This window comes from Taudactylus pleione, unplaced genomic scaffold (genome assembly GCF_031769625.1).
Source record: "Taudactylus pleione unplaced genomic scaffold, aTauple2 ptg000842l, whole genome shotgun sequence".
Lineage (NCBI taxonomy): Eukaryota > Metazoa > Chordata > Amphibia > Anura > Myobatrachidae > Taudactylus > Taudactylus pleione.
In genome coordinates this window covers 4,553,064-4,580,323 of record NW_028285244.1, presented here as the reverse complement: position 1 = coordinate 4,580,323, position 27,260 = coordinate 4,553,064, and the positions used below count along the sequence as shown (strand labels likewise).

The 27,260-nt window shown below is 41.7% G+C and overlaps 1 protein-coding gene across 1 annotated transcript in view; it reads left to right on the top strand.

Annotated features, from left to right (window-relative positions):
* The window catches only part of ZMYM2 (zinc finger MYM-type containing 2), a 77,328-nt gene that overhangs the window by 35,572 nt on the left and 14,496 nt on the right, over window positions 1-27,260 (top strand). Inside the window, exons 6-17 of the mRNA XM_088458546.1 lie at window positions 1,498-1,684; window positions 2,709-2,824; window positions 4,273-4,386; window positions 9,693-9,843; window positions 10,003-10,175; window positions 11,505-11,670; window positions 13,018-13,052; window positions 13,193-13,322; window positions 14,394-14,509; window positions 17,081-17,543; window positions 17,633-17,749; window positions 26,727-26,821. Coding sequence (XP_088314672.1) covers window positions 1,498-1,684; window positions 2,709-2,824; window positions 4,273-4,386; window positions 9,693-9,843; window positions 10,003-10,175; window positions 11,505-11,670; window positions 13,018-13,052; window positions 13,193-13,322; window positions 14,394-14,509; window positions 17,081-17,543; window positions 17,633-17,749; window positions 26,727-26,821 — 1,863 coding nt within the window. The remainder of the gene's footprint in view (window positions 1-1,497; window positions 1,685-2,708; window positions 2,825-4,272; window positions 4,387-9,692; window positions 9,844-10,002; window positions 10,176-11,504; window positions 11,671-13,017; window positions 13,053-13,192; window positions 13,323-14,393; window positions 14,510-17,080; window positions 17,544-17,632; window positions 17,750-26,726; window positions 26,822-27,260) is intronic.

Here is a 27,260-nt window from a genome sequence, read left to right as displayed (position 1 = left end):
CGATTTAAAAAAATAATAATTGAATCGCCCCCATAGATGGATAGATATATAAATACAGAGATAATAAATATATATATATCATTGCGATTTAATGCTTCTCTAATGTATTTAGCTGGTAATATCTTATAAAATAATTTTCTGGAACAAGCAACTGACTTTCAGGTAAGCTCACTACTGGTGATGAGCTAGGTGCTTAATCTAATCTCTGTTATATGTACCTGAATAATCAATCTTAAAAGGCCCATGTCTGAAGCATGTGTCACCGACATATGCACTCTGAGCATCTGCTGGCCTTTCCTATGTCCGGTCTAATAAGGATTCCGTATAGTTCTGTAACATGAAAATGTCAGTTTAAAATTGACAGTTCTTAATGGTGAACTTAAATTTCAGATTTGTGTTTATTTTATATTTTCATATAATGTTTAGTGTGTGTAATAAATCTTCAACAAGAGTAGCAAACAAATATAACCCCAAATGAACCATCCCACACACCACATAGCCAAACAAGTAGTCTTGCACTCAAGTGCTTCCTATTCTACCATGGTATTTATTACTCAAAAGTTGGTATTCAATTAAAAGAAATACATGTTACGCTGTGAGGAGTTTAGTATTTTATGCTGGCTACACACTTGCCGATGTGTACCCAGATGATATGTAGGCCTGACTGGCCACCACAACGTAACACGGGTACACATTGAGCGATGTAATGAATGACTGAACGATCCCTCGTTCCGTCCTTCATTACCTGCAACCGCACCGCATGCGATATCGTCCGGTTGACCGTGCAGTACGGCCGACCGGACGATAAGGCACGTGACCGTGGGAGCGTCCGATAGTCTGTACACTATGCTATCCGCGCGATCTATCATTCTGATCCGCGTCAGAACGATGGATCGTTCAATGGATCGCATAGTGTGTACCCAGCTTAACACCTTTTTAAGTGGAGTTTACCTTTTGAGTTCTGGTAACCTTCCTATACACCTCACCAAAAAGCAGAGAAAATCATGGGGTCTTTATTAATAAGGATTTTCAGGTTATGTGGGAAAACTTTTGACAATGATAACACCACAAAATAGTGACACGCTAGAGCAAACACATGTGGTGACATCCATCTAAAGCTGTATGTAAACTAAATGTGGTTATCTGTAGGGAGTGCGTTTCCACAGCAGAGACTGGTACATCAAGCATTCTAGGGTTCTCTGCAAAGGGATATATCACCCAAAACACAAGGTGATTTAATCTTAAACATACAGTAGTTTTATTCCCTTGACATGGAGGCTGTGGGTTTGCTATACCTTAACAAAGCCTTGTAAGGTATGGCTTTCATTATGCAACTGCTGATGTTTAAAGACACCTAAACTTAGAGGGTACACGGTCATACAATTGTGCAGATAGTTGAGGGCAAAATAGTGAATTTAATTGGTTGGCTGGATCTGCCCTCCCGATGGGGAAGTCGTTCTCTTTGCAAATGAATCGCGTTGGTCTGTTTTTGTTTAGAAACATGGAAAACTAACTGGCTGCACCGGATGCAAAGCTCAATGCCGAATCTTCGACATGACTCAGTGCATTGGATCGAATGGACATATGGAACCTTACTGCTCAACAACGTGCATGAATGCACACAAGGCAAAGTTTGCAAAGCCACCGCCGCCACCTCCACTTCAGACTCTTATGCCCAATCACAGTAAGTGTTAGGTCCCACAAAATGCCCTTTCTGTGGTATAATCATCAGCTCAGTGCACACATTCAGTGGAAATGGATTTGCATCACTATTACCTACTGGTCCCACCTGCACATTCTGAAAACGTAATTAAGGAAAGTGATGCACAATCTATATACAGGTGAAGCATAATACTTTTATACAAGTTACGTGACCAAGTGTTAATCACCTTTTACCTGGTGTACAGAGCACCTGCTCCAGGCAGAATGATGCATATGGCACAATTAGATTAATCCCCTGCAGTTTGGGGAGTGTCTATGTACAGATGTCCAGTATCCATCATTATTATATTAATTAGTAAGTTTTGCACCCGCCCTGTACCAGGTCTTCCCTCTACTGCAGTTACTTACCTGCTGTGACCTGCTACGGCCTGTCCTGTCCGTCTGATGTAGCAGTGGGAACTGTTGGGAAAAAAAGGAAGGGGGTCAGGGGTGCTCCCGTTCCTGTTGAGCAGGTTTGTCTCAGGACAGACCATAGGTTGTAGGAATGTTCTGAGAGTTGACTTTTCTTTGCAATGGGGGAGTTTAATTAGGCACAATGTGGTGCTGGGCATCGCTTCGCTCCCCGGCTGCTTGCACATTGGTCAATGGTAATACCTCTATGGGGTGCGAGGGAAGACCTGCAGTGCTGGCAGGATGAGATTTGTCCTGGAAAGGCATATGGCATCAATGTCGCCAATTGAATTCCCCTTAATGACTGTTACTGCAGGGCTCTGTGTTAAATAGGGAGTTGTACACTATAGTCTTTCATTTGGTCTCTGCCTCCCAAGCATCAGATCATTCATTACCTACTTGTCCATGTTTATTAACAAATGAAAAATGACCCCAGAAAGCGCCCAGGTATGCAGCAACCCCTAACTTGCCCCTTTTGTTATACAGTTGTTAATGGAATGTGTATTTAGTGACTAAAAACTGTTTTTCAAGACAAAATAAATTTTTTAATTTCCCTCTTTTTTTTTTTATTTTTTTATTTTTTTTATTTTATTTAGATGCGGGAATTATTTGTCATTTTTGTAAAAGAAACTCCTTACCTCAATATCAAGCCACAATGCCTGATGGAAAGCTGTACAACTTTTGTAGCTCTGGATGTGTAGCCAAGTTCCAGGTTTGTCTTCCTATTATCGAGTAATATTAGTAAATGTGGAGCCCTGTTATGTGCACACAGCCATGCATGATGATGGGGCCTTATCTAGTGTATCAAGGTTGTATCCGTAAGCTTTGAATGCTGGTACTAATTGTAATATTTCTGATATTTACTGCATGCAGATAGCTGTTCAGGTCACATGATATCACTGCAGTAAAAGCCACTCGCGCTGGTGACTTCTTTTTACACGCACACTCATGGACGAAGTTACACCAGCCTGTATATACATCTACCAAAAAAGTCCCCACATATCCCTGATTGATTTTGATTGTGTGTATGGGTTTCTTCTTTTGTTTTTTAGCAGGTTGGCAATATGCACATTTTTGTGGTGGCACCAGGCTGGTGTACATGCTTATGAGGGAGACAGGCTCGTATGTAACCATAAAATCCCTGCGATAATTGAGTGTCCAATGTAGCAATTCAATTGTTTTGGGTGCCCAATTGGACAGGGTCTAGCCACGTATAGCGGCTAAACTCATCTAAAGTCCTGGTTAGGGCGCCCAAACTACGTACTTTTTGCACATTTCTGCTCCTCTGGAGGGGTCGAGCAGAAATGGTGGCAGTGGCTGCTCACGCCCGAATGGACAAGCAATTGAATTACTCCGTTGGACAGTGACAGTCGCCGGCGTGAACAATTGAATCGCCCCTTAAATAGAAACGGAATACACAAGTTTAATGTATAGAGCTAATCATATTGTCCCTGACCACCAAAATTATTGTGTGAAAAACTGTACAGTAAAATATTTTGTCATCCACCATCCTATATAATATATATATATATATATATATATATATATATATATATATATATATATATATATATATATTTTAAGGTGCTGTAATATTATTCACCAGCAGAGTGTGCTGTTGTGGGGGGAATGTTTTGTGAATGTACCATTGTTGTGTGTTGGAATTTTTTTATTTTATTTTTGTGTGTTTCACAAATTTTCTGTAAAATCCAATTAATATTCTGCAGTGAGTTGGAAAATGGCTTTAAAGTGTTCTAATGATTTGCTTGCTAGTTTTGTTACCAAGCAGGGAATTCATTTCCCGACATTGACACAATGTGCTATTCTGGGGTGGCACCTAATTTCCTGCCAGCATCGCAAGTTTTCCCATGCACACCCCATAGAGGTTCAAGAGAAAACTTGCAATGTCCACACTACCGTAATTGTTCATTGTATGCTTGGCGGCATATCGTGCCGAATTAAATCACACCCCACCCCCTAGATTTTTGCAAGGATTCAAGCCAAGGTAACTCTGTTGAATTGCACTATGCATGTGTCATTGGTCTTCAGAAGGTTCTTATGGCACGTATTACCTATTTTTGCTATCAGAAAGTTCTTCTACTTTAATTTACAAAACTATGAATGGTTTTCCAAAAAGTACACAAATTCTTTGTCTTTCAGACTCTCAGCATGCAGTCTACTACAAATGGCCAGCATGTCACCTGTGATATTCAGCTCAAATGCAATTACTGTAAAAATATGTTTTCTTCTAAACCAGTAACACTGGAATGGGAGGTAAGACACCTATAAATACTGAAGTTTAACTTTCATCTTTCTTTTATATGTTTTAAATACATCTGTTTTTACAGCGATTAAGCCATATTTATTATTATTATTATTACCAGTTATTTATATAGCGCACACATATTCCGCAGCGCTTTACAGAGAATAGTTGGCCATTCACATCAGTCCCTGCCCCAGTGGAGCTTACACTCTATGTTACATATGGGTAACATACACTTAGAGTACGTATGTGTGTGTATGTATATATAATCACAGAATGTTAGACGGCACTCGGTGAGACTCCACAATCAAGTAATAAATCACAGAACTACTTTGCTCGTTGTCAACGTTTCAGTGTTGAACCACTTTTGTCATGATAAAAGTGGTTCAACACTGAAACGTTGACAAGGAGCAAAGTAGTGCTGTGATTTATTACTTGATTGTGGAGTCTCACTGAGTGTCGTCTGACATTCTGTGCTATACATGTTTTATTAAGAGTGCCGGGTCCGGTATGGCATGATAGCTAATGCTCTACTATCCTATAGAAAAGTGACCTCGCAACTCCATTTATACTGATCTTATGTACTAGTGTTTTACATATATTGACCTTCGAATAAATGTAATCATTGAAAAGCAGGATTTTTGTACTTGCGGCAAAATCCTTTCCTCCGATTCCATGGTGACCATCTGGCCTCTGATGTTATGGCTAGTGGTGTGTGGAGCCTAGCTCTTCAAAAACTCTAAATTATTCTGAACTAGGCTTCTCTCCCTCTCTTCCTTGGCTGCCTGATACACAAAGTAATCCAAGACAGCCATAGAGTACATGAATAGAGAGAGGAGAGAAGCATCAGAATGTCCTCCAAATACAGAACCAAAAAGAAAATAAAATCCAAGAACGAGCAGAAAAAAGGTCGGCTGTGGGTGGTCCAGTGACTCCCGTGGCATCTGAGAAAAAGATTTTTACAGTAAGTGCAAAGATCCCGCTTTCTTCCTCATTGAATGTGGGACACTGGAAATGTCCCAAAGCTGTCCTGACTGGAGGGAGTGCTCTGTAATAGTGCGTAACACCTTATGCACAAAGTTAGCTAGATACAAAGGTGTCAGACTGATAGAACTTGGCAAATATGCGGACAGTGGCTACTCTCCACAGCTGAGCGGAGGCACCATGTTTAGTCACCCAGGAAGCTTCCACTGATCAAATAGAATGAGCCGTTACACAGATTATAATAGGAACACCTGTTTCCACGCGCGCCTGACAGATCACAATAGTGATCACTGGACGATGGTCTGCTTGGAAGCCGGCTTTTCCACATGAGTCCTACAAGAAATATAGATCATCTGTGTGGTGAGCGAAGATACGTAGTGCTTGTACTATATCTAATAATTGAGTCCTTTTCATTCACTGAACCATCTATGCCAGTGATTCCCAACCTCTGTCCTCAAGGCACACCAACAGTCCTGGTTTTAGTGATATCCAAGCTTGAGCACAGATTGTTAAATCAAAATAACTGAGGTACTAATTAAGTCACTTGTGCTCAAGTATGGCTATACTTAAAACCTGGACTGTTAGTGTGCCTTGAGGACCTTGGTTGGGAACCCCTGATCTAGGCTCCTTGCCGGTGCCACAATCTACTGGTTGATGTGGAATTTGGAGATCACCTTCGGTTGGAAAGATAGCATTGTTGTAAGGATTTCTCTATCTTCATGGAATTGCCAAAGTGGAAGTGGTCTTCTGGCAGTAAAGCAAGTCGCATCTGAAAGAAGATGCACAGGGCAGATATATGAACTTCAAGGATCATAAATGCAAACCTGCATCCAAACAATCTTGAAGTCTCTCAACTGGAATTTTGATGTGGGACATTCTTTCTTTCCTTTCACACCAAAACATATAAATTCGCCAGACTCTGATAGTTCCTAATGGAAACTTGTTTCCTGGCCTTAAGTATATTCTAGATAACTCAGTCGGAATGTTCTATAGCCTTTAAATGGAGGCTTCGATAGCCATCCTGTTCAAGCCAATCGATGTAACTTGGGTTGATGAAGAGGTTCCTTAGAGAGAGAAGGTCAAGTCACAGCAGAAGGCAACACGGAAGAGCCGCTAACAGACCATGGAAGTCTGAGTACCAAGGCTCTCATCAGCCAATCTGGGATCACCAGAATGATCCGAGCTCTTTCTTTTTATTTACTTTTAATACTTTTGGTAGCATTGCTACTGGATGAAAAGGTTAAGAAAAGGAGTGTCACTGGAGCAGCAATGGTGTTGCCAAATATCGGTAAGGTCCCTTCTTCGTGAGCAATGATTCTGCCGAAACACTGTCCTATCTATGACCTAACCCGCCTCGGGTTACTACCCCCAACCGCTAAGACTGGCATCTGTTGGGACTAGTGTCCAGTCCTGAACGGCAAATATCTCTTGTTCAGGTGGTCGACCACCGAGAGACAGAGAGAGACAAATCTTATCAGATAATCTGATGCTTTGTGATAAGCTTATTTGGGACTTGTTCCATTTCAAAAAGAGCTTCATCTGGAACTCTCACGAATGGAAGTGGGTAACATGTATTGCCAAGATGGACACCATCTTGCCTATGGGGACACTCGTGCATAAGTGTACTGTTGACCAACTTCGACCCAGAACAGAATGGACAATGGCCTGCAGAGACTACATTTTGTCTTGAGTGAAGAACACCCTTTGGAGATGTTTGTTGAAGAGCATTCCCAAAAACACCGTCCTCCAACTAGACTTTGTAATCAAACCGTGTGAAATCAAAACCTGCTTGCCATACTTACCTGGCTCCTGAGACCCTTGAAGAAGGTCTACCATGTGTCAAACCACAGTCACTCCCAAGGACCTCAGGTAGATGGTTCTGACCGCCATAATCTTGTTGAAAAATATGGTTACTGCAGAGCATGGAACTGGTAGGCATGTACAGCAAAGAGATACTGTTGCATGTCCCAGACGGGAGCATGTAGATAGGCATATCTGATGTCTGTGGGCACCTTAAATTCCCCTTTTTCCATGCTGGCAACCACCAACCTCAGCGACTCCATCTTAAACTTTTCAACATGTAGATGAATGTTTAAGGACTTTAAATTTAGAATGGGTCAATCAGGAACAGATTGGAGTAGAAACCTACCCTTTATGTTCTGCAGGAACAGGAATAATCACCAATTAGGCGAATATGAGTTTCCCCGATCTGCTCAAGACCTGTACTGAAGAAATGCTGAGGAGGAGGGCCTGAGAGATCTTGCTTGTAGCCTTTTAGGACAATAGCCTTTACCCAGGCATCAGAAGTGATCTCTAACCACCTGGCCCTGAACCGAAGTAGAGAGGCTCACATTAGAGCCTTGTGGTGGGAGTGAAACCAGTCATGCTATAGGTTTGTCTGAAGGCCTAGAGACTGGATGATAGCCCTGTCCAAGTCTGTTTACCTTAGGAGCAAACTCCTCATGCAGTGGCTGACTGACCACGTGACGTGGTGGACCTCTAGATTGGCCCACAGTGGAAAGGAAGGAACTTTCGTCTCGGGTCGGAAGCCTGAAGAAATTACTTCTTACCTCCTGTGGACAGGGCAGTGATTTTATCAAATTCTGAACCATAAAGAACATCAAAACGCAGAGCCTTTCAAGTTTACTTCGATTCAAAAAGGGCACATCTAGAGGCCACTGCTAAGGCATCGAAAAGAGCGTTGACTAAATCTGTATCTTTAGCCACCTCCTCCAGATACGATGCAGGCTCAGATGTGGTTGATAAATGTAACCAGCTCAGTGCGTGGTTTACCAACCTGCATTTTCAAGTGATACACTCATCTCTCCAAATCATTGTTGACCCTACTTTGCCAGGGGCGTTCTGACCCTTAGATACACCACTACTGTCATGTGATAGCCATTGTACAGTAAGGGTGCTTGTACTATGCCCTATTTTCCGTCTCATAGACGGGAAGTTACTTAACGGCTACTTCAGTCTAAAGTGTGCGACCATGGCTCCCCTTCCTGATTTTTAGACTTGGCAGAAGACTATGGACATGCGGCAGCAGCAGTGGGTTCACCCGTAGACCATCCCGAGGTGAAGGTAGACCTCCACGTTGGAGATGTCACACGATAAAACCCCATGTCTCCCTTTATATGTCTTTTTTAACCAGCAATTTAAAAATTAATAAAAATAAATACCCAAAAATAAGTCTTAACTAGGTGCCTGACCAAGCTGTATACACTGACACTTCTAGGCATTTGGAGTATAGAGGGGAAGTAGCTTAATTCAAAACCCTTCTAGTTTTTATAGTGCTAGGCTCCACACACCACTACCTCTATACCCCAGTGTTCCTTTGAATGAAGGAAACCTTTATAGAAATCTTTTCAGGTAAAAAAAATAAATTAAACTTTTTTCAAAATAGTATACATAAAGCAGAGTACAAAAGGTTGTATTGGCAAGTGCTGGAAGATGCATGTACTAGCCTCACTTTGGTTGTTTCCTTTGGATTAGTTTGTACACTTTTGCCGATGCTACCTTTGCCAATGGTCAGTGAGTGTCATGTCATTAACTGATGTCAAGGGCTACATATGCCTGTTAGCAGATAACAGCTGATCAAAAAATGCTAGCTGCAGGCTCACCTTCCTGTGTTCAAACCTGCTGCTAGAAAGCCACATTGAAGGGTCTATTGCGCTCCATTCAGAAAACTTAAGGAGAGCTTCAAGGAAGAAATATGACAAGTTACTTAGGGCTATCCTATATATAAAATTCAATATAAATGGTCCTCATTTACTATTAGAGACATTTTTAGCAGCCATATGGGGGTTTATGTAATAGCCTGCTAGATGCATGCTCTGGCGAGATTTCGGCAAGTCTGGAAATTAATTTTTAAGCTGCAATCATTTGAAAGGCTACATTGGGTTAGTGATGTAAAAATACCTCCAGACTCACGGGAATCTCGCAGGCTTTTACATAAACCTCATTGTGTAAATATTCAATATTAACAAGCAAAGCACAACTTGGGAAATTTACTTTTGTGGCAATACAACCTCCAATAGGTTAAGGTATATTGGAACTGACCTTACTATTTGTTTTGAAGGCTATATGCTCAGCATAGCTCCACAGTATACAATTTAATTTTCCATGTGTATTATAATCAGTTGTCACGCTTAGAAAACCTACGTATAAGGTCACAGGCTTAACCCATCCATGCTACCATGACAGCTTGCATAACTTTAAAATGTTTTTAAAATGAAGGTTTTTGTTTCTCCTGGCTTTAATTGTTTGCAGACGTTCTCAATAAATCCATATATCACCATGCATAATGGAATTACTAATAATTTTCTTGCAGAAAAAAGTGCACCAGTTCTGCGGCACTACATGTTGTGATGACTACAAGAAGCTCCATTGCATCGTCACTTTCTGTGAATATTGTCAGGAAGAAAAGACTCTGCATGACACAGTGAAATTCTCTGGAGTCAAGAAGCCATTCTGTAGTGAAGGTCTGTTTAGCAATTTAACTGGGTGGCTTGGGAAACTGTTCTGATATCATTCTTGCACCTCGATCTTCCCTTCTACCTATGCAAGGAACTATGTTGTAAAACTGTTGATCTTGAACAGTCCCATTATTTTTTTCTATTGAAGTTGTTCCTTCTTTCCAGGTTGTAAGCTGCTGTACAAACAGGACTTTGCAAAGCGGCTAGGATTGAAATGTGTAACCTGCAACTACTGCTTCCAGATGTGCCGGAGAGGAGCAGCTAAAGAGTTTGACGGCAAGATGAGAGATTTCTGCAGTGACGATTGCAATAAAAAGTTTCAGGATTGGTATTACAAGGTAACTTGATGACCTGTTGGCTGACTTAACTTTTGCTATATAAAGACTTGGAAAAAGTTTTGCTTTCATATGTGAAACCTGGAGATTGGTGGCTGGCAATGCAGTGAGTCTCCCTGCTGCTGTAAGAGTCTCATGTACCATGGAAGAGAGATGCGTTGGGTGCCCTGAACTTTGCTGGTGCACTCACAATCTTAAGTTGGGGACTGGTGGAGACACATTGTCTGATTGCCCTTCCAGTTGCTCCAGATGAGTGTCATAGAACACTGAAGGAGCACTGCTTCCTTGGGATTAATGGTAGGTATAGCTCTGCACATCTTGGGCTGCTGTCACTACTGGCTTCTGCTTTAGGCTCTGACTCTAAACTTTTGGGATCACAGTTTGCCTTGTTGGTGGTGCTGGATCTTATTAGGGGCAAAGTCCTGAAAATAAACCTGATTGGTAGATCTTAAAATAAATTGACCAAATGTAGAGTCAGCAGTGCCAAGAGTTGTCTCACCACCTGGCTGTTCATTGATAGGGGTTGAGCTTCTTACCCTGCAGTTAAATAAATGTAATATATAGGCATCGAGACACAAATAAGAGTATCGGTCTTTTGGTTAAGAAAACTGGGGTTGGTTTACACCCTGTTCAGCAAGGTGTAATTGGTAGACTTCAGATTTATATACATACTCTCATCTTATCCCCGGGTAGCTAGCATTGAGCTCTTTGGTAGTGCTCTGCTACCCAGCAGTTATGAACAGCAGAGCAACCAGCAAAATGGTACTGCAGTAGCTCAGGCAGATGCTGGATAAATATACCCCAGAAGAAGTCATTTATACTGTCGAAACGCATTTGGTTTTACTGACATGGCCTCAAATTGGAGGTTTCCCTGTTGCCATAAAAGAGTTGCCTACCCAGATCTGGGCAGTGGTAGCAGTTGGAATTTTAACCATACCAAAGATTTTTTTCTTTATCTCTTTAATAAATACATAAATATAGATTTTATAAAATTACAAAGACTGAGCACATCTATTCGTGTTTGGTGAGAGGGTTTCTTTTCAGAGGAAAATAAAGTTGGGTTTGTTTCCCACAAACTGTCCACAAAATATGGAATGAGTGAGTTTTACAAATGATTGGTTCCTCAAAGTGGAGTTAATCAGCGAAAGCTTCCAATTATTGTCATTAGTTTTGTCACTTTATACTTCCTTTAGTTAACATAATAGGTTAATTTAACTCTGCTGCTTAAAAAAAGAAATAAAAAAGAGTGAAACTACCTACTTCTACTACTATAATTTTCAATGCTTCAGTTATGTGTTATGGTGATATCAAATGTCTGTTTTCTTATTCCAGGCAGCAAGGTGTGACTGCTGTAGGACGCAAGGATTACTTAAGGAGAAAGTACAGTGGCGTGGTTCCATAAAGAACTTCTGCGACCAGCAGTGCTTACTCCGTTTCTACAGCCAGCAAAATGAGCCCAATATGGCCACTCAGAAGGGCCCTGAGAATATGCATCTTGGTATGTTACTGGCAATGATCCCGCTAGGAGGGGGTCACATCTCTCATGATTGACGAACGCAGAGTTTCCCAAACTTCGCCATTAAGGTCCATGTTTTAAGGATATTCATGATTGAGCACAGGTGATTCAATTAGTACCTCAGTCAATTTGATTTAACCATCTGGACTCCAAGCATGGATATCCTTAAAACCGCCTAGAATGCTGGAGTTTGGGAAACTGTGGACTAATGCTTGAAAAACCGTTTATTGCAATTTGGAGGTCTAAACCATTTTGGTAATTAGGGTACAGTTTCTGAGATTTTACAGCGTTATAACATTGTATTACAGCTCTGCTTTTCTGTAGGTTATATTTTTGGTTAATAATGTGTACTACTATTTCACATTATAGTTATAGCAAGCGCTACAACCTGTGCACTTTGTTCTTTAGCGTTTAAACTGTACGAATGTTGTTTATTGTTTGATAGTTTATTCCACTGGCACATTTCACGTCTTTCAGTCATTTTGCTCACCCGCTTGCTTCATTTGTTAAAAAGTAAAATAAAAGTAATGAACTGATTATTACTCTAAAATCACTGAATACACAAGTGAATGGAACAGCGCCATCTATAGGGAGACATGAGTTTCAGCTGTAAAATACAGGTCTGCAGCAATATTGCCTGGACTGTGGTACTTTTCCTTACTCATTTACATAAGCATAGCTGTAACCACTGTTGAAATGTGGCAGTGGGGTTTCTGATATTTGGATGGTTCTGTGCATATCATCCCATTTACATCGTATATATTCAAAGTTTGATTGTAAAGTGCTGACATGAGCATGTTACACAGCAGAGAAATTTATAGTGGGGCTTTTTGTTTTTTTTCGGTCACTGTAAATTCATAAAGCTCAAATATTAAGGATCTTCATCAGGGGCAACAATATTGGCTACATTTAAATTAGGGGTTCTCAACCCTAATCCTCAAATACCACCAACCAGTCATGTTCATAGTGCACTACAGCTAACAGAACGTATCTGCCGAAGCACATAGCACATAAATTGGATGGGCCTGCACAGATTCCTGGCCTCAACCCCATTGAACACATTAGGGATGACTTGGAACCCTGTCTGCAAGCCAGGCCCGGTGTCCAACTACACAAATTCCCTGCAGCTGTGGTCCAAAATCTATCAGCAAAGGGGGACCTGCTCCATATTAAGGACCATATAGTTGTGAAGTTCAGGTGTTCATATACAGTTGCCCATCTAATGTGTGTGTATCATTTATTTTTCATTCTATTTTACAATAGTAGGAAGTATCTCATGCATGCACAGTTTTATCTTTGATTCTTTATTAATGACATGTTTATTTGCAGATCAAGGTGTTCAAGTTTCAAGGCCAAGACCGACGGTAATTAATCTGTTTTTTTTTTAAATTTATTTACTAACCCTATGCACCCCATAAGATCTCGTACTTAGGAAAGCTACCTGCTTATCAACTATTGCAATGTTCTGTGTCTCATTTGGATCCTTTTTTTGTCATCATTTCAGGTTGCAAACTCTTCCTGCTCTACTGCAGCACCAAAAGACATGAAGAATAAGGCTGTTCTGTGCAAGCCCTTGTCAATGACGAAGGCCACGTACTGTAAACCTCACATGCAGACTAAGTCTTGTCAGACAGGTACTATTCTGTTTTCACTTATTTAGAAATAGATATGACAATGTGGATGTTAAACAGTGGGATGTCTCTCACAATTTGGAGAGAGATGGTTATGTTTCATTTCTAGGAGATTATAGCAGCCCTATACTAGGCAGGATTGCTGCCATCTCTCAGTGCAGGCCATGGAGGGGATGGTACCATTCTTTTGCCACTTACTGGTGTAGCTTCCCAGTTAGAAAAGCCCACCATCGGACACACCAGTCAGCATCAGCTCCTTGTCTCCTTCTGCCCTCTCATCTGCAGGGAATTAATTGTGAGGTGTATTGAGGTAGTGGGTTTTCTGTGGGCTCTTCCCTGTCTCTTTTCTTTTGTCTTTTGCCGCCACTGAGCCTCCTGAATTGTGCACCTGCAACTGTGACCTATACACTTTTTTCCCCATTTTGACTGGGAATGGGAGTACCTACAGGGCCAAGTCTGGAGGAGGGACAGTGGCAAAAATGTCTACTCCAGATGTCACTCCAAATTGCTTTGTGCCAAGTCTGGAATGGGGTCCCTGTGAGCAGCTTGTGAATACCATCGGCAGTACTTGCCTGCGAGTGCACCCAGTGAGCTGGTGGCGCCTCTGCCCATACCATGGGAGTCATGCTGATGGACATTTGTTCCCACTAGGATCTTTGACCATGGCCCTTTGTTCTGCACCTTGGCTGTACGTAGAATGGATTAAGACTAATTTCAGCTATCAGCAAGAACGGGATATTGAGTACCGGTTTACATAGTAGCTGTGGCCTCCCTTAAACCTAGTTTTGCTTAGGCGTGGGGCAGTAACTAATATGTGTAAATGTTTCCCTACCTTTAAGTTAAGAATTTTGATTATTACATTTCATTTTCTGCATTCCTGCTGGGCATCTTCAATATCAGATTTTGATTTGGAAACTTTATGGGCCATACACAATGAAATTTGAGGTTCAGTTGAGACTAAACCAATGTAATTGGCTAGCAACATTGCAGCATGAACAGGTACCTTGATGCCTTCCATTCTGTTTTATACTATGGATTGAATATGTAACGGTTTGTAAATTTTTCATTTTTTAGAGGAAGACTTGAATACAAAGTACGTTCCAGTGCCTATTCCTGTACCTGTGTATGTGCCGGTGCCGATGAATCTCTACAGTCAGAAAGTACCGACTCCCACTGCGTTTCCTTTCCCAGTAAGTAAAAGGATAGACAATTCTTCAGCTGGCACATTATGTGAAACTTGCATTTTACTTTACTTTTGAAAATGTTCTCCTTCATGAAATGTACAAAGAAAGGTCCATTATAAACAGGTCTATTTACTAAGCAGTGTTAGGAGAAGAGAAAAGTGATAAGGTGCCAGCCAATCCGCTCCCAACTGTCCTTTTTCAAACAGCCTGTGAGATGACAGTTAGGAGCTGATTGGCTGGTACCTTATCACTTTTCACTCTTCACTTCTCCTAACACTGCTTAGTAAATAGACCCAAAGTCTGTTACTGACTCCTATAACTGCCACAATTCTTTCCTTCCTCAATCTATTGCTAAGCTGCACTTGCCAGTCCCCCCTGCAAAGGATCAAACCTAAACTGTTTTGAACAGAAGGCTGGGCTTTCCCGGCTTCTAACCGAATCTAAAGGGCACCTTTACATCACAAAGAAAGTTATTTCTATTACCCCTGCTCTAAAAAACAGTGTATTCTGGAAACTTGCAACTTTATAACAGTATCAACACGTCCCATTCCAGCACGTTACTTGCTGGGTTATCTAACTGTCCTACTGGAGTAATCACATTGACTATTTTTACATCATCCTATTACGGAGACACTGGAACCATGGAGCATAGAGGGCTGAAAGAGGATTTTAAGAATATGTCAAAACTACTCCCCTACTGAGCCAAAAATTAGTTGCTTTCCACAGGAGCAAGGTATATTGCCACAATGCTGCAGCAGGTAGTGTCCATGGATCCTGTGCAGCCATCATACAAAAAATATTGGGCATAAAACCGTGCACCAGCTGTGCATTTTCATAAAGCAAAGCCTGCCTATACTGATCCACTGAGGTACCGTATAAGCAGCTCTGCAGGTATAGTAGCTGCTGCTCCTTTATTTTTCACTGCAGATAAGTTAAAGTTGGGGACTTCCAATTTTCCGTGACTGGTTACATTGTTTTGTGCAGTCTTTTCTGTTGTGGTCCCACTCTGCTCCTAATTGTATACTACAGCTGTCCATGTTCCTCATCTCTTCTGTCATGTCAGGTAAAGTGTTGTTCCACTGCTTATACCGGAGGTGGTGGTGGACGTTGTTTTTGTAACTTGTGAGGCTGGGGGCCAGGCACATCTGATCTGACAGAAGTAGCCTGAATTGGACCCAAGGATAGATTATCAACCAAATATCTAACCTAGTACTGAGTTAGGCAATGATTTTTCTAGGACAGCTGTTCAATACCACACAGCAGAAAGTATTCTTGCCAGGGTATAGGAATATCTCATTATAAAGGTTAATACATTTTATATTTGCTCTTAATTGGACATCTGATCCACTTTGCATGAAGATCATTGAGAAGATAGTTTTGACATTTGAGATGGAGCAATTGGCATGGTTCGACTCAACGGTGTTCCTGAAGAAGCTCATATTGAAATGGAACAAGTCAGGCTACCATTTGACCAGCCAGTTAATCAGGCATATTTTAAGAGCAAGTCTGTGACTTGGCAGTGGTTGTTCCTTCGCCATTTGAAATTGGACAAATGTGACCCTTCAGGGTATGCTGTTGCTCTTCATTGTTATCTCCAGTGAGTTTGGTCTTGAAGAATTCAAGATTACCATCAATGTACTATAATGGGGAGCAGTATTGCATGCTCTGCTCAGATGACCGCAACAACTACAATGAAAGGCCATAAAGATTCAGTCAGACAACGCCAGGTTAGTGGCATATATCTACTTATAGGGGAGTCATCAAGAGCTCCCTGGCGATGATGGAAACCACTAGGATATACGTTGGTCTAAACAAAATGTTCAAACAGTCTCAGCAATATTCATACCAGGGATGAAAACCGGTAAAGCAGATTGAGCTCTTTAGCCTCTTAGTATTTCGAAGGGTCAGGGTTCAGCCAGATGTTGATATGATGGCATCTCGGCTGAACAAGGCTTTTTCTTAAACCTGAACCCTCCTTTCAGCAATTATTGTCCAGATTTCACTTAAATTGGGATGTTGTGATTCTGACCTTAGGCCGCCATGGGTCATTTCAGTTCCTGGATTTGCAGGTCCATATTATTGGGGCCCAAGACCTTTGCATAATGGATGACTGCATTTTGCCCAAAGGGAAGGTTGATCCTCTGCTAGTACAGTCAAAAAGTTTTACTGTTCAATAGTTTTGCATTCAAAAATTCACAGCAAATTCAGAGTGTACCCTGCTGTTGGGGCAGCCTACAGATAACCTTATGGTTCCAGAGTGTCCCAGTGGATTCAGAGATTTGGAGGGGGAAAATTGAATTTTTGCAAACATGCATTGTATCCTTTTCTCGAATTCCCTTTATGGGGACACTTTGTTTTGTCTCTCACTGAATAAAAACAAATCCCTAGCAGGCAATTCCTCATAGATTGGGAGTAGTTAATATTTTTGGCAGATACTTAAAGTGCCCTTTATACCCCATGGTTCCAGTGTTCCACAATAGAGGTACAAAACTCCTTTTATTCCTGAATAATGACCCGTGATTTAATTTGACCTTCTGTATCGTTATTTAGTCCTCTAATATTAGTTATTTATCCCAGGTTCCAGTTCCAGTTTTTGTGCCATCTGATTTGGACAAAATAAAAGACTTGAAAGATGTTTTTTGTGAGGATGACTCGTTAAAAGAAGATGTGGAATTAAAGGCAGAAGCTGATGATGATGGTTTAAAAATGACACTACCAAAAGAGGAATTATTTGAGGAATCCATGCTTCTGAAAAGAGAAATGGAGGAAGAGAAAGTCGAGGAAGATGATGATCACATGGACAGCAAAGTATTAGAGGAAGGAAGGAGGTCAGGGGAAGAATTGGTAAACGTTATAGAGGACGAAGAAAGAATAAAAGAAGAGTCCTCATTAAAAGGAGAATTAAATGAGGAAAATGACCTAGCAGAGGTAGTAAAGGAGGATAATTTAATAAAAGAAAGTCCTTCCCTTCCTGTACCTGGTGTGCTAGACACGACAGAACCAGCAGCTGAGGAGAATACAGTATGCAACACTATTGCCGGTAAGTGGCATTGATCATCTTCCCCTCTCGAAGGGCCATTCCATGAATACTTGGTTGACTAATTTTAGACTGCCCTTTTTATTTTGCAGATGAAGAGAGTTTACAAATGGAGGAAGATAAAAACTGCAGTGCAGAAGAGAGTCCAGCAGGTTTGCTAGATATACCGTATGAGCCGGAGCTGGATATTGAAATTGATTTCCCCAGAGGTAAATTTATATTAGCAATGTAATTTTCTTGTATCTCTATTAATCATGCAAGGAACATTGGGTGCACTGCACTGTGGCTTGTCGCCAGTCCTCCTGCGCTTCTATTGGTTACAGCATAGGCTAAATTACACTGGAAGTATGGGCTAGCATTAGACATCATTTGTGGCACAGCACAAGTCCTTGGTATGTGAAGCTGGCCATGTTCTATTCACTTTATACAGCCTATAATGAAGGTCTTCCTCGTTAATGAGTAGTGGCGGAATGGCTACAAAGTCCTGATTAATTGTCCCATCATTATAATAAAAGTTATAAGACCCTGTAATGACTCAAGTGAGGGAAAAGATCATTGTAAATAACTGCCTTCAAATCTAACTTATACATATATAAAAATAAAGTGATCGACAGAAAGGCGACCAGTTTGCTACAGAGTGCTAGTGCATATAATAACTATAACAGTGGTTTAACAAGAATTTATATACAAAGTTCAACAGTGATAGGATCTAAAAAAAATATTTATTCTATGACAATAAAAGTCAAGGTAAAAAATCATAGTAAATATGCAAAAGTACATGATATGGAAGTTTTGAGGAAATAAATGCAAATAGGTAAAAATATGTAAAGACAATAAATGGATAAAAAGGAGGATATCAGCTTATCTTGAGTAAAAGGAGTCAAAGTTCTCATGGGCTAAGAGGCTGCTACTCCCAGGGAGTAGCAGCCTCTTAGCCAATGAACTTTGACTTGATTTATTGTCTTTACATATTTTTATTTTTATCTATTTGTCTTTATTTCCTCAAAACTTCCATATCATGTACTTTTGCACTTTTACTATGTGATTTTTTACGTTGTCTTTTATTGTCATAGAATAAATATATTTTTTAGATCTTATCACTGTTGCACTTTGTATATATATTCTTGTAATACCACTGTTATAGTTATTATATGCACTAGCACTTTGTAGCAGACTGGTCGCCTTTCTGTCAATCACTTTATTTTTTCCAATTTTATGTTAACTAAACACCTTTAGCTCACGTTTATTAACTTTAGGCTGATGCCCTTTATTTGCAGGGCCTAGGTTGCTCATATTTATGGTAGAGGATTGATGTATTCTTAATAAATTGATAGATCAACCATTGTTTATTTTAGGCGCTGTATCCATAGATTGTTTTTCATATATATATATATATATATATATATATATATATATATATATATATATATATATATATATAAATATCCCTTTAATCAGGGACATATGCGGTGCAGAGAATTAGTCTTGGCGCTGTCTTGGTAGTGTTGTAAATAGTCCTCCTCAACCTGCAGTTGTGAAGGGAAGAGAAAAATATGTAATGTACATTAATGGGGAGAAAATCAATGGGAGATATACTCACCCTGTGTACGTCTCAAGTAGGCTTTGGATAAGCTTGACACACTTGTCCTACAGTGGTTGCTGATGCAACAATGTTTCCTCAGCTTGTCCAGAACTTTGTGATGCAGAGTCCCGTGCTATTAATGGTGAATATGAGGCGATGTATGGATCAGATGTTCACTGCAGGCAAACTGCTGCTACCAAAATGTGATGCTAACCCTCAGAAATTTAGCAGGCATAATACAAGCAAGTGGAGCGCGCGCTGCCCACCAAGCAAGGATAAATTCATTTCTCCTTCATCCACTAGGGGACACTGGAGTTCAAGACAGTGGGGTATAGACGGTGGTAGAGTAGTGCCTGGCACTTTAAAAAAAATCTAGAAGTGTGACTGGCTCCTCCCCCTCTATGCCCCATCAGCCCCAGTTTTTAGAATGTGCCCGAGAGAGCCGGAAGCACATCAGGCTGTCTCCAGCCTTTTTTGAGTATAATTTATTTTATTTTATTTTTTTAGAGCTTTTTATTTAAAGCATTGAGGACAGGCAGACTGTTTACTGTGGCAGTCTGCCTGCTACGTGGGAGCCGCCGGGAGGGCACCACACGGCTACTGCAGCCTGTGTCCGGTGACCCTGAGGGGGGACTTTAAACAGAGTCATCAGACTCCATGAGGACCCGACACAACTGAAACCGGTTCGTGTCCGGGTTTCCTCATTTGCCCCCCAGCCCAGCAACCCGGCCGCAGCAGTTTGTAAGTATATCCCACCACTCCTGACTAGCTGGAGCGGTGGGCCAAAACGCTGGGCTTAGGGACAGCGCGTGCTGCGCGCTTGTCATACACAGCTCCTTCCAACCTGCCACGTGGTGGTGTCGGAGCTGCTGACGAGACCCGCCGCTGCACTCAACAGTCAGCGTCAGGGTCTCTGGCTTATTCCTAGCCATCACCCTCTTAATTGAAGGAGGGGATGGAGCGCGGCCCCTGCAACATCAAAAGCGCGGTGATGCCGCGGCGGTCACTGAGGACACCTGCTCCTCCCTCCTCTATATAGGAGTTGTAATGCTGGGTGAGTAGATCACACAGTAATGATAGACGCCGCACTGCTGCTCATTAAACAGTACAGCGCTGACAGGCGAGGTCCCGCCATCTGCACAAGCAGTGTAAGGTGCCGGCTTCGGAAGCCAGACGAGTCCCTCTACAGGAGGCAGTGCAGCGCTGACAAGCAGCGCGGTCCTTGGCGCGCATATATATAAAAGCCGGTATTATGGAAAGGGCGCGTCATGCATGTTAGCGGCGCCATCTATAGTCTGGCCCGTGCTCTCCCTCATCTGAGAGCAGCGTGGTTCTACCAGTGCTCGCTTCAGCAGATAGATTAGCTCTATAGCAAAAGGGCTTTAATGTTATAACTAACCAGCAGCTCTCCTCTAATATACAAAGGAGGAGACGCCGCGACCCTATGCTTTTTAGTGGCTGGGCTGACAGACGGAGCGGTGTCATCCCACAGCCCCCGGACGGGCACTTAGTACTTCAGCGGCGGCATGGCTTCCTCCACTAACGTGTAGCAGCCTGCTTTTGGGGGTGTTTTCCTGTTAGCGCAGCAGCGCAGACATTCTCTGCATTAGTTCCCCCGCGAAGAGGCACCCAGTCGGAGTGCTGTGCAGACAGCCACCTGCATGAGGGAAAGCACATTAAGTGTAATGGTTAGCGTTACTGCCTCACAGCACTGAGGTTATGGGTTCAGTTCCCGCTACGGCCCTAACTGTGTGGAGTTTGTATATTCTCCCTGTACTTGCGTGGGTTTCCTACGGGTACTCCGGTTTCCTCCCACACTCCAGCAGCCGCCTCCTGTTTTCCCTCTTTCGGGCTGCCCTAACAGCAGGGATTATTAGCGTGGGTCTCCTACGCGCCACCCTCCCCCTCCTACGCTGGGAATGCTGAAGCGCAAAAGGTAGGGGATGCCTGTCACTGTTTGACAGGAGTAGTGCTAGCTATAGTAGATAGCTGGTTGCTAGCAGTATGGGAACTAGCCCAATACCCTTTTTGCTTAACACCGCATTATGCGGTTATGAAAGTAAATGACTGGTATTACCCCCTGTCAGGCTTCCCCTTGGTTCTATACAAAGGTTGCATAGCTTAATCTAATTGCTTGTGAAGGCTACCTCAGGGTGCACTAGCTACCCTGCCTAAATGAACATTGTTTTACATTGGCTCACCTTAGTCACTGTTCTGGTGCTGCTGCCAGAATTTATGGTTATAGCATACCCTTAACCAAGGGTTAGCAGATTATTGCGTCCCATACCCAGGTTATGGTTCACCTTATAGAGGGGCAGTACTCTTCCCATGCATATATGTGGCAGCACATATACTAACTTATAGGCTGGTTTTTAAAAAACTTCTAGTTCTCACCAGCCTTCTGTGTTTACCTTAGAAGGTATGCATATGTGCATCTATATAGATTATATTTTAGGTGCTCCATTCAGCAGCACATACAAGAGGAAGTTAGTTACTGCCGGTGTGGGGGTTGGCATTGCTGCCTCACAGCATGGAGGTTGTCTTTTTGATTCCCGCTTTTAAAGTAAGTAACCAGTAACAGAAGGGTCCCAGGATAGTCTGGGATAGCACGCTGCTAAAATATCCTGCTTCCTATGCCGTAGCAGAATGACGACCACAGGCGGCACATGAGCAGTTCCCCTGCGTGGAGGTAAGCCACATGTATGTATTTGTATTTTATACTAAGCCCTGCTTTAAAATATATACATGTCTGGAGTGAATTTTGTCTTGTGGCTCAATTCCTTCCATAGCTCTACTATTGCTCATGTTCTATTTTCAAATTATTATCGTCACCTACTAATCTTGTATGTAGGTATGCATGTTTGGAGATAAATATCTATCGCTTCTTATCCTTACCATAAAGGTAGAGGTAGGATCTGTTATCAGTTTTATGTCTGGTACATAGCATATTTTATAAGAGAGGTTTGCGATTGGAGGCTGGTCTCTCCTGATGCGGTAGTTAATACAATAACTCCGCTTTACACCATCTGTCCCTAAGGTTTTGTATGTGGGTATATACCTATATTCCACGGATGGGAAGCCGCCTGGGATTACCAATAGCTGTCAGCTTTATCCATATATATATATATATTAATGGTGGCTCTATAGACTAGAGTCAAGTTCTGCAGCTTACATAATGATAGTCGCAATTCCCTAAGGCATTGCTTCTGTTATGAACCCTATACATAACTGGGGCCTTCTTGTATGTACATATGTGTATATATATATATATATATATATATATATATATAGTAGCTCAGATGGTGTGGTGGTTGGCGTTCCCGCCTCCCAGCGCGGAGGTTGTGGGTTCGGTTCCCACCTTTCCCACATCAGTGTGGAGTTTGTATACTCTCCCTGTGGCACTCTGGTTTACTCCAAATGTGAGTGGCCAACTTGTCACCATATAAATAACTGGTGATTATTTAATCATATGTACTTTAATCCTCCTGGGGTTATAGTTCTGTTCTTGTCAGTCCCTATCTATGACGCCCCCTTTTAGGGTGATCTATAATTATTTTCAACTTTGCACTTGGTAGCAAACTTATAAGACACTAAGAAGGCGGGATATTTGTGTTATGTATGTATATGTGTGTATAATATATGTATGTGTGTGCGTATGTATGTATATATATATATATATATATATATGTATGTATATATATATATATATATGTAGCATGCTGATCTCCTGAGGCAGGACATGTATAGATATGGCATGCTGATCTCCCCGTGCAGGAGTCTGACAAGTAAACTTGCTGTGTAGGCACTACTCTTCCTTTCAAAGAGATTGCCTTCTCATGCAACTATGTTGTCTGTGTGTATGTGTGTATATATACTGATATATTCCCATTCCTTGTATGAATATTTTCTAATAATTGGAAAAACCTGGTTTTTAACCCTATGGGGGTTATCACTACAGATATATCCCTTCTTTTCTGGGGATAACGAACGCACTCTGTCTATGTACAGGTACCCTTCTCCGTATAGATTCCGGTACTCCATATTATTGTCTTGTCACACATTTTAATACATGAGTGTCTAAAGGGCCCCTAGGTACACTCTATCTGTACATAGAGCATCCAGGTTCTATTCCATCCTCAGGGCTTCATTTGTTAAATTAAATGAAGACCTAGGGCCACCCGCTGATATAGGCAGGGTCAGGCCTGGATTGTATTAGATTTTTGGGCGTAATACACACTTCACCTTTATAAGTGTTAATGTACTGATACTTACACGAGCAGACCGTTTTCTGTTTTATGAAAAGTTTCTATATGGATACACATCCCTAATATAACCAGCTCAGGTGCAGAGTACTGTTGTACAACCTTCTTGTCTCCACTAACATTTTGCTAGTTTATACAGTTTTTTCTACCTCAACATCTCCAGGCTGAAGTCCGTGCTGTAGAGCATAGGGTCTTAGCCCACTGAAGCTACTCCCTATACCTGATGGGGCAGGTTGCTGTGAGATGGAAAAGGTCAGTGACATTCTACATAGCGTCCAGAGGGCTTTTGGACGCTCATAGGTAAGCGGGCTTACCCCACTAATGCCCAACCTGACATGGCATAGCCGTTATTCTCCCTTATGCACCCTAGTGGTGGTCCTAGCAGCCATCCGCTCTGTTAATCAGTTGGCTCTACATTTTAGAGCTTCCCTGGTGCATAGTTTTAACATTGAGATTAGTGACACTATTCTACTAGAATCTGTTGACTGGTACCTGACTGGTACTTTCAGGGTTGTCCTAGTGCTCTAGCCTTGCTGTATGGAATGCTTCCCTATATTGGTAGCTCTCCCTGGGTGGCTGTTGCATACGTGCTCTTTAACTGCTAGGGTATCCTGTGTGTTTCAGAATATGTTCAGGCCAGCAGTTGGTACTGTCTACGCACTTCTATCATGTTGGGAATTGTCTGTTGTTTTGGAGTTTATGGCTGTGATTTTCTTTTCAGCTGCAGGTGTTCAGTCGCTGTTTTCTACTCTGTTTTCGGAGTGGGGTTCTGCTGTCTGACCCTCTGAAGGTATTGTAATCTCAATCCTCTAGATGCTGCCTCTGCTTCGTCCCCAGTGTGATCTCCACTCATGGTCTTTTCCTTCTGCTGGTTTACAACATTGTAGTAGTTGGACCTCCAGAATGGTTGATGGTGACTGTTCGGCCTTGACTTTTACCTCCCTGCAAATCTCTTTGTTAGGAGTCTGTGGACAGGATCAGCACTGTTTCTGTAGATTGGTATCGTTATACTTGTATCTATATGATTATGTCCAACAGTGCTGGTATTCTGCTATCTGCGACAGCTGCAGTTTCCTGTTTCCGAATCTGGTACGGTTTTCTCGAATTTTGTTCTCAGGTTACTGCTCTTCTCATATGGATTCTGGTTGGAGCTCTCTGCTCCCAATAGTCTGGTTTCGTCTGTTTTCAGCTGAGTTTACAGGGTTCTGATGCTTCTCACCTGAGGGTGTTTTCTCGCTAGCCACTTATTCCATTCTATTTACGCTGTAAGTTGTGGAAGTTCTGTGTCTGTTCCGCTTGGAGTTCTGATTGTCTCCTGGCTCACTACACTTGATCCTCCGCTCTTGCCTTCCATTGAACCTCTGGTTCTTGGCGGTCCCTGTTTCTGTTGGCCAAAGGGTCGGCATGTTCTCCGCGCTTCCCACCCAGGAGGTTGGCTTTGGGACGTCCCCACTGTCTTGAACTCCAGTGTCCCCTAGTGGATGAAGGAGAAAACAGGATTTTGGTACTTACCGATAAATCCCTTTCTCCGATTCCACAGGGGACACTGGACGCCCGCCCAGCGCTGCGTACCTGCCAGTTGTTTGGTTCCTTCTATGGTTGTGTGACTGCATAATTCCCTGCAGTGGTTTCCTCTGTTCTCCTTCAGTCGGTCTTGTTTCGTTCTGTGGTCTTCTCCTTCTCCTTGTTTTCCTGTTGTCCTCCGTCTCCTCTCGGGCTCAGTTCTTAAACTGGGGCTGATGGGGCATAGAGGGGGAGGAGCCAGTCACACTTCTAGATTTTTTTTAAAGTGCCAGGCTCTACTCTACCACCGTCTATACCCCACTGTCTTGAACTCCAGTGTCCCCTGTGGAATCGGAGAAAGGGATTTATCGGTAAGTACCAAAATCCTGTTTTTTGCTAATCAGATAGATTCCAAAATATTTATTATACTATAGATTTGTCACTTATAACAAGGCAATACAAAAGCTATAATCAAGTAGTTTAGAAGATGATTGTAAAACTTGATGACGAGTTCTCTAACTCAACAAAACATCAATCCTGATTAATAACTACCAAGTATCAGTCCAGTTTGGTTATTTTAGATTGGGAAGACGCCGACCTAAATCTGGTTTCTGTGCAAGTGGACCAATGGTGCTACTCAATTGAACTTGTGAGACTGATTCATCATTTTAGCAATCCACTCTGGGACTTGTTGTTCCACAAGAACATCTGAGAAGGAGCGGTATATAGCGCACTGACTTATTTGTCCATTGGCAGATGTGTACGAGCGGACAGCAGACCGTCCATACACACAGCGCGGCAGCCGCGAGCAAGGGGACGGGACACGCCCCATGGACGCCAGGTCCTGCAAGCAGACACAGATGATGGTGGTTCAGTGTGTACGAACAATCATCATCTACAGATATATCTGCAGATCACTCGATCTGCAGATATATCTGTATAGTTTGTACCCACCATTATTCATGTGTCTCTGATTAAATAAATTATATAGCAAACCCTACATATATACGTCACAAAATACAGCAAGCTAGGATCAATACGGGTTTGAATATTGTCTTCTGTTATAGATTATGGAGGCATCTTTTAAATTTAGAGCAACACAATAAAGTTTGCAATTGCCTCTGGCCATTTACCGCTAGCTGTGCAGACCTAAATTAACCAAGTAAATAAGCATAAATTGTGTGTAGTGTTGCTTGTGGCATAACGAAGGAAGCCAGGTAAAACCTTAATAGTACCTGTGTTTCAATATTATGGAAGTTCAGTCCTTGTCATGCTTTCGGCCAGCACTAGAGTTCAATTTGTCTTGAATTTCCTCAAATCGACATAAAAACAATAGCTTTTTATATGGTTGTCAAATGTTCCCAAGTAATCCAGTGCATTGATACAGAACAGTATAGAATATTATTTATAAACATGACAGTAATGTGTGTGAGTAGCTACAAATCACAGCATTAGATCTGATTTGTGACATGCATCAGAACTAAGAGGACAAAGGGAGAATTTACATGCAACAACCAATCAGATTCTACCTGATCATTTTATATAATCTAGATAAATGTTAGCTACAAGCTGATTGGTTGCTATGGAAAACTTCTCTACCTGTCCCTTTTAGGAGGTTTGATAACTATCATGGTTGCTGTAGCAACAGAACATTGGTAGACTAAGGATGTTCGTGTAGTTTCATGTCCTGTTTCACACTACTAAATATGTAGAAATGACAATATTCTGTAATAGTAGTAGGCATTATATTTTTTGGGTTGGTGTCACACTTGTCCGTTTACATTGGAGGTTAATCGTGAAACTGCCAACTAATATCTAATTAAATTCTTCCCATTGCAGCTGCTGAAGAACTTGATACAGAAAGCGAGTTTCTTTTGCCTCCTGTATTTGGAGATGAGTATGAAGAGCAGCCCAGACCCAAGCCTTTTAAAAAGGTATTTTTACTGTCTGACTTGATCCAGGTATCGGGTGGTTATGTTCTCCAACTACAAATTATTCTGGTGATAAGTAAATCATACTTTAATTGCCTTGATTAATCCTCAATACCCAAGAATTGTAATACCAAGGACAAGAGTCAGCGCCTCTCGGGGATTCATGTACCCCAGAGGCCATCCTGTCTGTCCCATGTTAGACCTATGCATATGAATTCTGCCTTGTTGGAAATTGTCTGATCAATGGGACAGTGCTTTCTCCAGTTTATATTTCTGGGTTATATAAGTCACCAGCACAATATTACCATTGTAGAAATATTACACAGGAATAAACTTTAGATGTTAAGTTAATAAAAATGTTTTTTTGATTATTTTTTTCCGTGGGGAAGTAATTCTTTTACAGGAGCACATTTGACATGTAGCAAACATGACATTGAGGAAG